Genomic DNA, 13,996 nt, shown 5'->3' on the forward strand with positions numbered 1-13,996 from the left:
GCGTTTATAATGTCTCTCGATTCTGGCAACCGAAAATCAAACCGCAGATCAAATTATGACGAGTCCATGCATTTATTTGCAGAACAAAAGGCTTACAGAGTAAAATTTTAATTTTCATTACTAATTCTGTGATATTTTAACCGTGTTCCATAATTCAATCAAGGAAATATAGAAATTCAAAAGGAATTCCTCTTCCACGTTCTGTGTAATTAACGAAAGAACTGACTAAAATTGGATACATAAGTTTAAAACAGTAGCCAAAAAATTTGAGTCTATTCTGACAAAGAAACAATTCCGAAGCAATTGGATTGGTTTTAATAAAAATGCATTTAATTCATGATATTTCTCACAAAAACATTAAACATTTTTATACAACTTCGTTACATGTACTTTCACTTTTCAGATATACAGAAAATGTAGAATATTCCTATGTTAGCCTAAATTTATCCAATATCCTATAAAATGTTTCACTATTCCATGGGGGTCATGTCTATAGAAATGATTATCTATAGACATGGCCCATATTTATATCTCTACTGATAAAACATGTAACTTTAAAAGAGCCCTTTTGGGCAACTGTTAAAATCTAAACACCTTTTAGTTTGTTTTTTTTTTTTCTATAGTATATTAATACTGAGAAAGTATTTTGCAATTAGAAAAATTTTAATTGCCAATATGTTTTAAATTTTTCTTGTCAGGATAGGCCAAGGAGCAGGGATCGAAGAGAAAGTTATTCTTGAGGCTATTGAGAGGGCTGGAAATAATGGTAAGTTTAACTGATACTCATTTTTATCAAATTTGCTTCTTCTCAGATCTTTTATATGTCACTTTATTTAAATTTATTCTTTGAAAAATAGGTATTACTCCCAAAGATCTCAAGTTTAAATGTAATTTGCCACAACCGCAAATTACAAAAATTTTAAAGAGCTTGGAGACTAAGCAGCTTATTAAGTCAGTCATGTCCATGTCTGTAAGTAATATTTTTAATGCATTTTCATATTTGAAATATCCTCGGTTAAGTTTAAAATCTTGTTAAAATGCATACTTGTAAGATTTAATTGAATAAATCTGCTATAAAACATTAAGCTTCCTATACTATTCCAACTGTTTATTCATGAGATCTGTACAAACATTCAGATAAACTACAATAATATTTAATAAATATTTTTATGGCATTATACATTATACGGCAAAAATATCGAGATGTTTGTTTTTTCATTTTTCTTTTATGTGTGATTTGAACAAATGCATGAATGTGGCTCCAATAATGCATGATACAGTCAAAAGTCTTTAATCTGGACCTCAAAGCTACAAACTTTCCGCGCATGCGTAAACATATAATGCGTTTACGCATGCGCATAATACGTTTACGCATGCGCATTTAATGTATAACGGATGGTATAAGCTAAGCTAAAATTATCTAATTATCTATTTCAGTTAATGTTGCAGATTGCGTTGTTCCTTAATCTTCTAATTGGATCTGACTTATTATTTTTTGCAGACTGTTAGAGCAATTTTATGAAAGTAAGCTTGAGTTTTCAATTATATCAAAAAGAATTTCCGATTCTGGAGCTGCCAAAGGATATACAAAGTGAAAGCATGTTTCGATGTCCATCAAACAAAAAGTGGAATTGCTGCAAAAAAAAAGGATAAAGGCATATCCTTTGTTTCTCTAACCATTCCGAAATCTGTTTATCAATTTCACACTGCTCTGCAGGGAGGTGGGGGAGAGAACGTCGAGGCGCGCAATGAACTGGAAGTTGATTTGTCAGCACTATCCTTATCTTCAGGGCAGATGTTTTTATTTTATTCGGCTTATAATTCCTTACTAAATGTAGTATTTCATCTCGATGTATTCCGTCTTTGATATGATTTAAATCAAATTTTCCATCATTATAAATATCATGAATACACATCAAATAGTTTTCTGGTTGCAATTTTCTAATTTCGACTATGCGTAATGTATGCTTTACGCGTGCGTGTGTTGAAAGAAATGTTTGATAAAGTAAACAAATAAATATTAAGCTTTTTTTTTGTAAATTTTGATACCCTTTAGATCATAATTGCTCTTTATTTCATAAATCGTGGTTTCATATTTTTAATTTTATAATTTCTGTATGCCATCCTACCAGATTTAAACTGATGATCTATAATCCGGAAAAACCAATAATCCGGACTCGCGGAAGTCCCGACGAGTCCGGATTAAAGACTTTTGACTGTATTGCTTATTGACTGCAATGCTGGCACAATTCAAAAAATTCAATTTTAAAATCAATGTGTTTACTGTTTTTTTTTGGGGGGGGGAATGAGAAGTCAAACTTCTTATGTGAACTAACTGAGTGTTCTAAGAAATGTTTCTTATACAGAAAAGTTAATTTTGTAGTTTGTGTCATACAGAAAATGATGAAAATGCAAAGTTTTACTGATGTACTCAGGCTAAAAGAAGATATCAAAAAAAAAAAAAAAATATTAAATCTGTTTTAACTTGCTTTCATGGACCCATTGTTAAAAGTTCATTTATTTATATGGGTGATATTATGACAGAATGTGAAGTTGTACAGTCATTAGGTTATTTTTAATAAAGCAGAAGAGATGAGAAATGAGCGACGCCCTCGTCGGGAATTGAACTACTGACCTCTGGAATACGCACCCAGTGTGCAGACTACTACACTACGAAGGCAGGAGAAATACCTTATAAAGTATGCACCCTTGAATATTGATAGACTAGATGCTATACAGAGTGTGGAATATTATTTATCGGGATTAAACATATACACATAAAAACTTTTGGGTTAGGAAAATTCTTCTGAAAACCCTTTTGGTAAAAATGTTAAGAATAGTTTATTGAATAATTGAACAGCTTACCAAAATTACATTACATGAACCATTCTCTTTCTTCTAGCTGTTTCTTTAGCTCTGGTGCACATTAATGAACATGCTTCAAGTTCTAATCTAAAGTCATCATAGCCAAATGTCTTTCTGATTATACTGGTTAGGTTATTTGTGTATATCAAAGCATATGAGCCTAGCTAATTATACTGAACTTTCAATTGATGGCGAAGAAAAGTATAATTGTAACAGTTCCCATAACTTACCTTCTTTTTCTTACAAAATAAATTTAAGTTAGCAGTTATTTTTTGAAACATTAGCTATCAAAATGTTAGGCAACTATGTGAAGTTATGTAGTGGAACACAAATTAATTTTAATAAATAAAAAATATACAGTCAAAAGTCGTTAATTCAGATACCCATAATCCAGAATGATCTATAATCCGGACCTCAAAGCTACAAACTTTCTGTGCATGCGTCGCGTTAACGCATGCGCGTAAGACCTTTACGGCTGCTAATATGCTTGTGCGCGTGTGCAAAATATGTTTACGAGTGCACGTTTAATGTATAACGGACGGTATAAGCTAAGCTAAAATTATCTAATTATCTATTTCAGTTAATGTTGCAGATTGTGTTGTTCCTTAATCTTCGAATTGGATCCGGCTTATTATTTTTTGCAGACTGTTAGAGCAATTTTATAAAAGTAAGCTTGAACTTTCGATTATGTCAAATAGAATTTCTGATATATATTTATTAATATGTAAAGGATCTACAAAGCGAAAGTATGTTTCGAATTTCATTAAACAAAAAGTGGAATTGCTGCAAAAAATGGACAAAGGCATATCCTTTGTTTATCTAAACTTTAACGTTTGTTTATCTAAACTTTGTTTATCTTTATCGCCGCGGTGCTGCTCGCAATGAATTGGAAGTTGATCTGTCAGCAGCACTATCCTTATCTTCAGGGCAGATGTTTTTATTTTATTTGGCTTATAATTCCTTACTAAATGTAGTATTTCATCTCAATGTACTCCATTTTTGATATGATTTAAATCAAATTCCTCGTCATTATAATTCGCTTCCGATAGTGAAGAAAGTGACACAGGTTATTGAAAACAAAACAGTTTCGATTGAGAAATTAGTCGGTAGCCACAGCAATTATAGGACTTGAACAGCGGAACTTTGTAACTGAACAAGAAATTATGTCTGTTTATAGAATTAAAGAGAATGTATTATCACATAAAAAAACGAAGCAACTTAAACAACTTTCATTGAAAGAAATGTTTAATAAAGTAAACAAATAAAATAAAGCTTTTTTTTTTTTTTATATATATATATATATATATATATATTGATACCCTTTAGATCATAATTGTTCTTTATTTCATAAATTATGGTTTCATATTTTTAATTTTATAATTTCTGCATGCCATCTTACCAGATTTAAACTCATGATCTATAATCCGGAAAAATCGATAATCCGGAATCGCCGAAGTCCCGACGAGTCCGGATTAACGACTTTTGATGGTATACACTTTGCTTATGAAATTGTGCATTCATATATGTATGTGTTTCACATTAATATGTTAAATTTGCTGTAAAATGCTGGATAACAGCTAATAATTTAATTTTGTATATTGTCAGGTTTTTTCTTAGATATTGCAAAAGACTTTTTAGTAAGCTTTACCTTATACCTAAGAGACTGCCTGCAGACTGTATCTTTGTTTAGAGGCTTTCACATTAGTGGTTTTAGTCATTTTCTTAAAAAAAAAAAAAAAAAAAGTCTTATAAAAGAATTAATTCAGTGATTGTCTATTTTCACTACAGAAATGTCACTGAAGTGTAGAGTGTCATTGTTAGTATTTACGATAAATTTCTGAAATGTCTAATCTGTGAGATCTGTTACATCATTTAAGCTGTTTTGTGGAAACTGAAAAATATCAGTGTTGCAGCCAAATTAAGCAAGAAATCAAAGAATGTAACAGAGGTATTGCAGACATGTGTTAGTGTAGTTGACAAAGTATGAAAAAATCAAAACAATTGTGAAATGAAAATTGAAATACTAATATAAGATGAGTAATTTAAATCTTACCAAAATCAACAATTTAATCTGGGCGTAACAAATATCTTGAATATTTTAAACTTAATATCCTGCAAACTTACATTCTTTAAACAACAGGCAAAAAATTCTTTTCTGAAAAATACTAGCAAAGAGATTAATTCACTAAACTGGAAAATCAATTTGTAAACAAAATTTTAATTCAAAGAAAGGAATAAAGAAAACAAATAATAGTTGTACTGAAAATAAAATTAAACTAATTAAAGTTCTTTGGTTTCACAATTTTTCTGCCATATCTACTAAACTGAATGTTTTTATCAGAATTTTCAAGTTCACAGTTTTTGGTATCAATTACTAAATCATTCATTTTACCAGTATTTCTCGAAGATGTAGATGATTCAGTAGTTTTAAGTTCGAAGATAGATTCTTTATTGTCTATCTCCATTGGAAATACTCTTTGAACTGGTCTTAACAGTTCACCATTAGATGTTTTTACTTTCACCACTCTGATGTTGTTGTCTTTTCCTGGGTATGTTTCAATCACACGACCCATAGGTTAGTCTGTTCTTTTCCTTTTATTGTCATCTACAAACACTAAATCACCTTTCTTGATGGTTCACGAAGGTACAGTCTTTGGTCGATGTACTAACATACCAAGATATTCATCTCTAAATCTTTTACGAAATTCCACACGTAACTTTTGGTGGTACCGCCATCTTTTCGATAAGCTGATTTTATCCAAACTGTCCAGATCCGGAACACCTTCAGTTCGCACATCCTGAATAAACATAGATGAAGTGAGTGCACATAAATCGGTGGAATCTTCTGACTCGTAATGTTAATGGTCTGGAGTTGATATTTGCTTCTGCATCACATAGGATAGTTAACATTTCTTCATATGAAAGTAATGCTTTTCCCATGACTCTTCTCAATAATTTCTTGATCATCTGAACCAGTCTCTCCCACCATGCTGCGGCTGGTGAGTTTAACTTCCACTGAATTTTCATTATCGAAGAACTTCTGATAATTTGGTTCCAGTCAACAGATCGCAGCAAATTCCTTGCCCCTACAAAATTTGTGCCATTATTGCTGTATACTACTCTAGGTCGTCCTCTTCATGCTATGAATGTTCTAAATTCCAGAAAAAATTAATTAGTCGATAAGCTTTCAATTAATTCTAAATGAATTGCACAATAAACTCCACAAGTAAAAAGCAAGGTCCAAGCTTTTCTATTTTCTTTTAAATAAAGTGGTCCTGCTACATCAACACCTGTCACCTCAAATGCATAAGCATCTCTGACTCGATCTTCTGGGAGAGGACAATGCACTGTATCAAGAGCTTTCACCGAGTGTCTCTCTTGCACCGAACGCACTTCGATATGACTCCTTGTACTGTTTTTCTTCCTTTTATTATCCAAAATTTTTGACGAATATTGGTCGAAAGAACTTGAGTACCAGCATGTAAAAGTTGTAAATGGTAGTCTTGTATCATTCTTTCTACTAATTCATGTTTGGCTGGAAGTACAATGGGACACCGGAAGTTTTCATCATCATGTCTTCTCAAAATCTTCGTTTTCAATCTTATAATCCCTTCTTCATCTCTGAAAGTAAAATGTCCCTTAAACTGTTCTTCACTAGAGAATACTTCTTGTTGAACGATCTTCACTAGTTTCTTCTCAGCAATGTCCAATTCTTCAACACTCAGGATTTTGCCATAATTTCTTCCTCCATGTCTACAATTATTTATGAATCTTAGAATCCAAGAAATTTTAAAGTAACTCGAAAAGTAAATCAGATACCATTTTTCAGCGGTGATATTAGCCAAAGTCGAAATAATGTTCTTTCGCTTTTCTTTCATAATTTCTTCTTCGTTAGTAATCACTTCACTAGTTGGCCACTCTTCATCGTTCTTCATAAGCCATTCTGGCCCTTGCCACCAGCGAGATTTCACATAACTCTTAATCGAACACGCTCGTGATGGTATACCTGCTGGATTCGAATTTCCTGGAATGTGACGCCATTCAGATTCCGATGACAATTTTTGTATCTCTTTTACTCTATTTGCGACAAATGGCGCCCAATGGTCATCTCTTTAGATCCAAGAAAGAGCAGTACTCGAATCAGTCCAATAGTTCCTTGGAACGTTGTCTAATTTGAGTGTTTGTATAGCAAGAGCTGCGAGTCTAACTCCTATACAGCAGGATAATAATTCTAGACGATTTATGGTCATTTCTCTTAATGGACTCACTCTGCTTTTAGCTAGAAGAAAATACGCCGATACATTTTCACTTGTTTCTTTTCTTAAATAACTCACACATCCATAGGCTTGTTTACTTGCGTCACAGAATGTATGAAGACTAAGACTTTCATTTCCATTTATATCTAAAGCCCTTGGAATTCTAATACTGGATAAAAGTGACAAATCATCAATCCACGAATAGAACTCTTTCCCTAAGTCTTCAGGTATATTTGTATCCCAACCAAATTTTAACAACCATGTCTTTTGTATGAGTAGTTTAGGTGTTAGCATTATAGGGCAGAGAAAACCCATGGGGTCGAAAATGCAATGTACTGCAGACAATATATTTCTTCTAGTAAGATTTACTGGTTTGTCAGTAGCAGTCTTCACCTCACAGAAAAGGCTATCATCTTCCTTATCCTACAAAATCCCTAATACAGGAGTAGGTTCTATACTGTCTTCAGATTTCAAAAGAGAAGTGTGCTCCCACCCTCTCAAATCGAATGACGCAGAATCTAATATTTGTTTCGATTCCTCGATGAATCGCTTAAGTGTCTCTTCATCAGGAACAGATGTAATGCAATTATCTACGTAGAATGATTCTTTTAAATTTTCTGCTGTTTCAGGATATTTAGATGAATTTAGATCAATGTGATGGTTTAATACAGCAGCCAATAAAAAGGGACTGCAATTCAATCCAAAAACAACGCGTGTATGTCTAAAAACTCTTAAGTTCCTTCTTGTCAAAGTCTTTCCACCATAAAAATCGTAAGAAATCTCGATCACTCTTATTCACTGACATTTGCAAAAAAGGCCTTTCTTATGTCTGAAATAACTGCTATTCTATTCTTGCGAAATCTTAAAATTATAGGAATAATTTGTTCCAGCAAATTTGGACCCTTTTCTAGACAATCATTAAGTGAGCACGAATTTTTGTCTTTACGGGAAGCATCAAATACCGGTCGCAATTTCATGGTCGAAGTTTCTTTTAATATCCCTTTGTGTGGTAAATAGTGACACTGATTATTCATTTCGTGTTCAGGGCCTTCCTCTATAATTCCTTCATTTAACCAATCTGTGAAAACATTTTTGTAATCCTCGAATTTGCCCTTTTGTATCAAACGGTGTGTCGTACTGTTTAGACGCTGTCTAGCAATATCGAAATTTTGACTTAAACAGTCCTTTTCTGTTACCCAAGGCAACTGAATCTCATACCTTCCCTCTTTGAAGTTAACAGTTTCGTTAACGTGATTCAATGCGGCAATTTCCATTTCCTTTCTACATTTTGTTTCAACAGGATCTCGAATTCCCAATAAATCTAATTTCCACAAATTTTCAATCTTCGATGTGTGAATTAATAAAGAAGTCACTGTGGCGGCATTAGTCCCATTTTCTTTATTGTCGATATGATCAGACAATTTTCCCATTAAAATCCAACCCATTTTGGTTTCCATTGTAACTAATGTTGAGTTCAAATGTTCAATTTTGTCTTTTACTAATTTCCAATAATTATCAGCTCCAATAAGTAAAGATACATTGTTGTTATCTAAAGATTCGTGATCAACATCCGCTAAAATTATTTCCCTATCTTTTAACAACTCCTTAATATTTTGCGGAGGATAGTCTAGCTCAGCATTCGATATTTCATCAGTCTCTAAAACCTGAATAATTAATTCCTGGTTATCGAAAATGTTTTTTATTTTTACTTCTACTCGCGCAATGTTCTGTTTGGTAGGCATTTGAGATCCGAAAGTATGAATCATTATTTCTTCCCACGACTTTTAATCCCAGTTGTTTAGACAGACGTTTCTGAATATACGAGCATTGACTAGCGCTGTCAAATAAACAATGAACTAATTTATTGCGTGACCTACGTTTAAGTTCTACTGTCGCCGTCTGTAAAAATATTTTATTCCTACCGATGCAAATGTGATTGCACGCTGAATTTTCTACACCTTTTGATTGCGATGCTTCGGGTTTTTTCTCATTTTTGTAACAAAGGGTTGCATTATGTTTTTTTGTGGCAGTATACACAAGAGTTCTCAGAACAATCAGAAAATCGATGACCTTGAGCCAGACAAACATAACAACGACCTTCTAATTGCAATACATTTTGTTTTTCATTTACACTCATATTACACTTTTCATTATTATGTGTGTTATATTTGAAAAAAATACAGTTTTCTTCTTTTACAGGAGCTAATAATTCTGCTGCCGACAAGGGGTTGACTTTAGAGTTAAACTTATTGTTTGTGTATTTATAATTACTTTTGTGCTTGTCAAAGTGTTTATTCTTTCCGTTCAATGGAACGAATTTCGGTTCCGGTTTGTTAACTGCGTACGTTTGTTCGCGGCATTCAATTTCGTTTACCAAAAAAGCAATTAAACCTGCAACATCAGATTCTTCTTTTGGATCATGCTTTCGGTGATATTCGAGAATCAAATCATGAGGTAATAATTTTAATAATATCGGATTTAACAAGTGTCTGTATGAACCTGAAGTTACTCCTAAATTACTTAAGCTTCGAATGTTTATTTCACAAGCGTCGTGTAATCTTCTTAGTGCATTTAAGTTAGAAGAATTTTTAACTGGTTCTATGTCCAAAAGATTATTCATATGTGATTTTATAATTTCCTCTGGTTTTCCAAAGCATTCTTTTAAAAGTTCTAAGCAAGAATCGTAACTGTGTTCGGTTAATTGAAATCCTTCAACGACATTATATGCTTGTCCTATCAATAATGATTTCAAGTATACGAATTTTTCAATCTTGGTTAACGCTTTGTTCTGATCAATCCCAGCTTGAAAACTGTTAAAAAATTCTAGCCATTTTCCTGCATCTCCTGAGAATTTTGGAATATTTAACTTTGGAATATTTCCTGAGAACCTAATATATTTGGAATATTTCCTAATTTTGGAATATTTCCTGAGAACTTTGGAATACTTAACTGGCAATTTCATAGCCGATGACGACACATTTATTTCAGAAACAGAAGTGTTCAAAGAATTTGCATCTGATACATTTTTCACAGACAAATTTTCATTACATTTATTTAATCTTATTTTAATTCTAAACTTTGCAGACATAATTTGTTCATTGTATTTATCACTTGCAGTAGTATCTTTTTCAAATTCTCTAGCATCTTTTAACTGAGTTTCGATTTGTGAATTCGACATTTTCAACGTGTTTTCTCTTTCGAGAACTGTTTCATTCATCTCCTGCAATTCCTCAGTGTTTGTGTTTTCGATATTTTCTGATAACAAAGCTTCTATTTTTGTAATTAATTTTATAACGCTACAGCGTTCATTCGTACGTTTCTGCTTCAGTTTGTCTAAAGCTTCCATAATTCTATCAAGAGAAAAAGACTGAGCGACCGCTCTCTTCCAAGTTCGTTTTCTGACTCCCCGTTGCCACTGGCTGAAGAGAAACTTTCGCTCTTTTCGCGTTTGAGTTGTAACAGTAGTATTGAAGTAAAATATGTGCCTGTGCTGCTGCTTCAGTGAAGTCAATATTACAGTGTTGTGAAAAATAATTCAAAAACAGTTTTTTTTTTTTTTTTTTTTTTTTTTTTTTTAAATTTTTAGTTGTGTAAGTATATCAGCCCATGAACAATATGGATTTAATTGAAAAGTACCCAAATAACTACAGCAAATTTAGAAATAGATATGTAAATAATCATTCATGCTGAGAACTATAGCATTTTTTTCAATATATTATTGCTTAAATATTTGGTATCTGTGTATTATCGCAACTACTTCAGTCGGAAGTTGTCAAATTTTTAAAATGTGCCAAACTTTGGCAACCATGCCATATAAACCTTTTTCAAGCAACTATACTCATAACAGTCCTTCAGTCAAGCACAACATTATCATTTTTATATACATTCTTTCTGTTGTATTCCATGTTCCAATGGTATTTATAAACAAGTTGGGATACTTTTTGCTTTCAATTCTGTTTTAAATACCACTTGTGGAATTTGCCAGAATCTGGAATAAATTGCAGTAGAAGTTTAGTAGGAATATTATATTTTGCTGCAAAACTGCTAAAGGGAAAATAATGAGATCAGTTGGTAGATAACCAGTGCATAATATCAAGTCTATACAATTCTCTGATGTTGAGAAGGACTTTGCAAAAAAAGTTTTTTTTTAGATGTATCACAGAATCCTTATATTATATAATTAAAATTTGATTTTAATTTTTAAAACTTTTTAGTGGTTATTTTTTATTAATTATTATTTATGTGTATATGCTAATAATGTTTGCCTACTGACATTAAATGTCAGTCGTTTGGGAATGTTTAAAAACAAAATCTCAAAAATTGCAACTTGCACCTGAGAAGTAATGTTTGCCTTTTCATCTGCAAAAGACTGCCAAATTCTGCTAACATTAAGGTATAAGTACCCAAGTATTTAATTTAGATCTTAAAGAAAATCTTGCAGTACAAAAAAATATATATATAAATTTTTTCTGTGAAATATACTAAATGCAAAATATAAAAATTGTATTTTTTCTCTGTGTATCTGGTAACATATATCTTTAAAGATTAATTTTGATAAAATAATTATGAAAATTTGCTAGAAAAGTATACTTTGTTTGAAAACTTGTTTGATTTATAAAACTTTATAAATTTATTTTAAACTTCTCATTTATTTATGAACAAATCATAGTAAAATTTTAGTTTTCATTTATTCCAAGCTTTTTATTTTACAGCATTCATGTTATAAACTAGTATTAAATTGGGGATTTTAGAATTATTTTGTATCATTTCAGGTATACATTGTAACTCGCTTTGTCAGGAATATCATCTTCAAAATTATCTTAAATTTTATTTTAGTTTAATTTTTTCCATCAGACTTAAAGAATTGGTACTTACATATTATCTTGTTGACCATGAAACTGTCACCAAATAGAGCAATATAGTACCAGTTATTGATAAGCATATTGTCACAACACACTCATAACATCTGCACTTTCATTAATGTAAACCTGACTAATTTTTGATAAGTTTTGTTTTTGTAACAAGTATATAAATAAACTTTTATTGCTGTATTTTTTCCTTCTATTTTGAAAAGAAAAATTCAAATTTGTTACTTGCCTTTGCCGGAATGCAAGCATTGGATTATTTTGTTATTGAATCTTATCATCAGAAAAAGTGTGTGCTAAGAGACACTACATGATCAGCTGAAAATGGCCAACAAAACAGTAATAGATTGGAATAATTACTTGCAAGAATTTTGTACCATAGTATTCTAAATGGAGCTTCTAGTTAAACTGGAGGCCCTAAATAAAATAATAGAAATCGACAAAAGTTTTCTTATGAAGCAGATCAAGTACTCGTTGTATACTGAATAAAATGAGGTCAAATCCATCAAAATTCCACAGAAATGATTGGCACAACTTTAGCAGCATATTACCCAACTTTCACAGCTGATGGAATAATACATAAATACCAAAAATGTATTTTTATTTACGCAACATAAGTAATAATAATAATTATTTTTTTTTTTTTACTTCTTTCAGTCATCCAAGAAAAAAGTTTATATGTTGTTTGGACTTGAACCCAGCCATGCTGTAACGGGAGGAGTATTTTATAGTGGACAAGAATTTGAATCTGAGTTTGTCGATGTCCTTGGTGATCAATGTTATCGTTACTTGATGGAAGCTGTAAGTTAAATTGTCAAGCTTTTTTTTTTTTTTTTTTTAAATTTAAGAATGTCAAAATAATTAAATAAAATTTGTAAATGTATTGTGATAATATATTTACAATTTTTGTTTTTATGCTATAAATTTGTGCTTTAAAATTCTAGTAGTTATATTTATGTTGTTTTGAACTGCTAAACACCAAGTTATGAATGTCTCTTTTGATTTCAGTTTGAAATAATTAATTTAGTATAATATGTGAAAGTTATGAGTAATTAAAATTAGTTATTAGAGGTGCAGCATTTTTCATGCCTTAGGCAATCTGTACAGTTGGCGCTTCATGTAAATTAAACATATTAATAATTCTAAGTGAAATATATTTTGTTTAGTTGTCACCTGTAAAAACATTTAGCTGCTGCTTTTTGAAGACAGGGTTTGTACGATCCTTAAAAGTCCTTAATTTTTTCAAAAATGATTTTTGGTCCTTAAAAGTCCTTAATTTTGCTCATTTGACATTTCTTATCATTTCTAATGATTGCCATTCTATGTGTGAATTGCGATTTCTCATGAATATGGAATTAAAATTGCACAGCTCCTAACCAATCTGTTGGCAGATTTGCGTTGCAAACGATAAAAAAAAAAAAAAAAAAAAAAAAAAACAGCTACCCGAACGAAAGTATCGGTGTCTGATTGGCTATTCACCCAATCTTTCGAAACAGGTGTCATCCATAAATTTAGGCAGATTGTGACGAAAGCATGAAGCCGGAAGTTCTTTAAGAGGCGAAAGTGATGATGAAGGTTCTCAAGAAAAAAAAAAGGGGAGGGATTCTGAAAATATTTGCCAAAATTAGAGCAATCCCAACCTGGAAGGCCACACCCCTTCCGACGCCAATAGGAACGAGATGCCTGGAAAGTGCATTTTCAATAAACTGTGGCTTCATCAAGCTGACTACAAAGACTGGATATTGATGGATGACAATCCTTATAAAGCTAAATGTGGTCTTTGTTTGAAACAAATTGAAATTTCTATAATGGGAGAGTCAGCGCTGAAAATTCTCATGAAAATTAAGTTTCGTTTTATCATTTCAATTTGTTTTTACACGGTTTTGCTTAGCTTAATTTCTGTGTTTGTTTCAATTAAGCCATAAATTAATTTTTTATCACCTTCTACAGAGTTTACTTTCTTTTTCACATACTATATGTATGGGATATCAGGATTATGAGTTTATTTCT

At 31.7% G+C, this 13,996-nt stretch overlaps 1 protein-coding gene across 2 annotated transcripts in view; it reads left to right on the forward strand.

The window, feature by feature from the left end:
* LOC118193300 (DNA-directed RNA polymerase III subunit RPC6-like) overlaps positions 1 to 13,996 on the forward strand; it is a 56,263-nt gene that overhangs the window by 15,183 nt on the left and 27,084 nt on the right. For both annotated transcript variants that reach the window (XM_085823907.1, XM_085823908.1), the window contains exons 4-6: positions 699 to 766; positions 858 to 970; positions 12,644 to 12,787. In XM_085823907.1, coding sequence (XP_085680033.1) covers positions 699 to 766; positions 858 to 970; positions 12,644 to 12,787 — 325 coding nt within the window. The remainder of the gene's footprint in view (positions 1 to 698; positions 767 to 857; positions 971 to 12,643; positions 12,788 to 13,996) is intronic.

This window comes from Stegodyphus dumicola, chromosome 9, assembly GCF_044657685.1.
Source record: "Stegodyphus dumicola isolate Sdum_Otavi_A_Nest chromosome 9, ASM4465768v1".
NCBI classification, from domain to species: Eukaryota; Metazoa; Arthropoda; class Arachnida; order Araneae; family Eresidae; genus Stegodyphus; species Stegodyphus dumicola.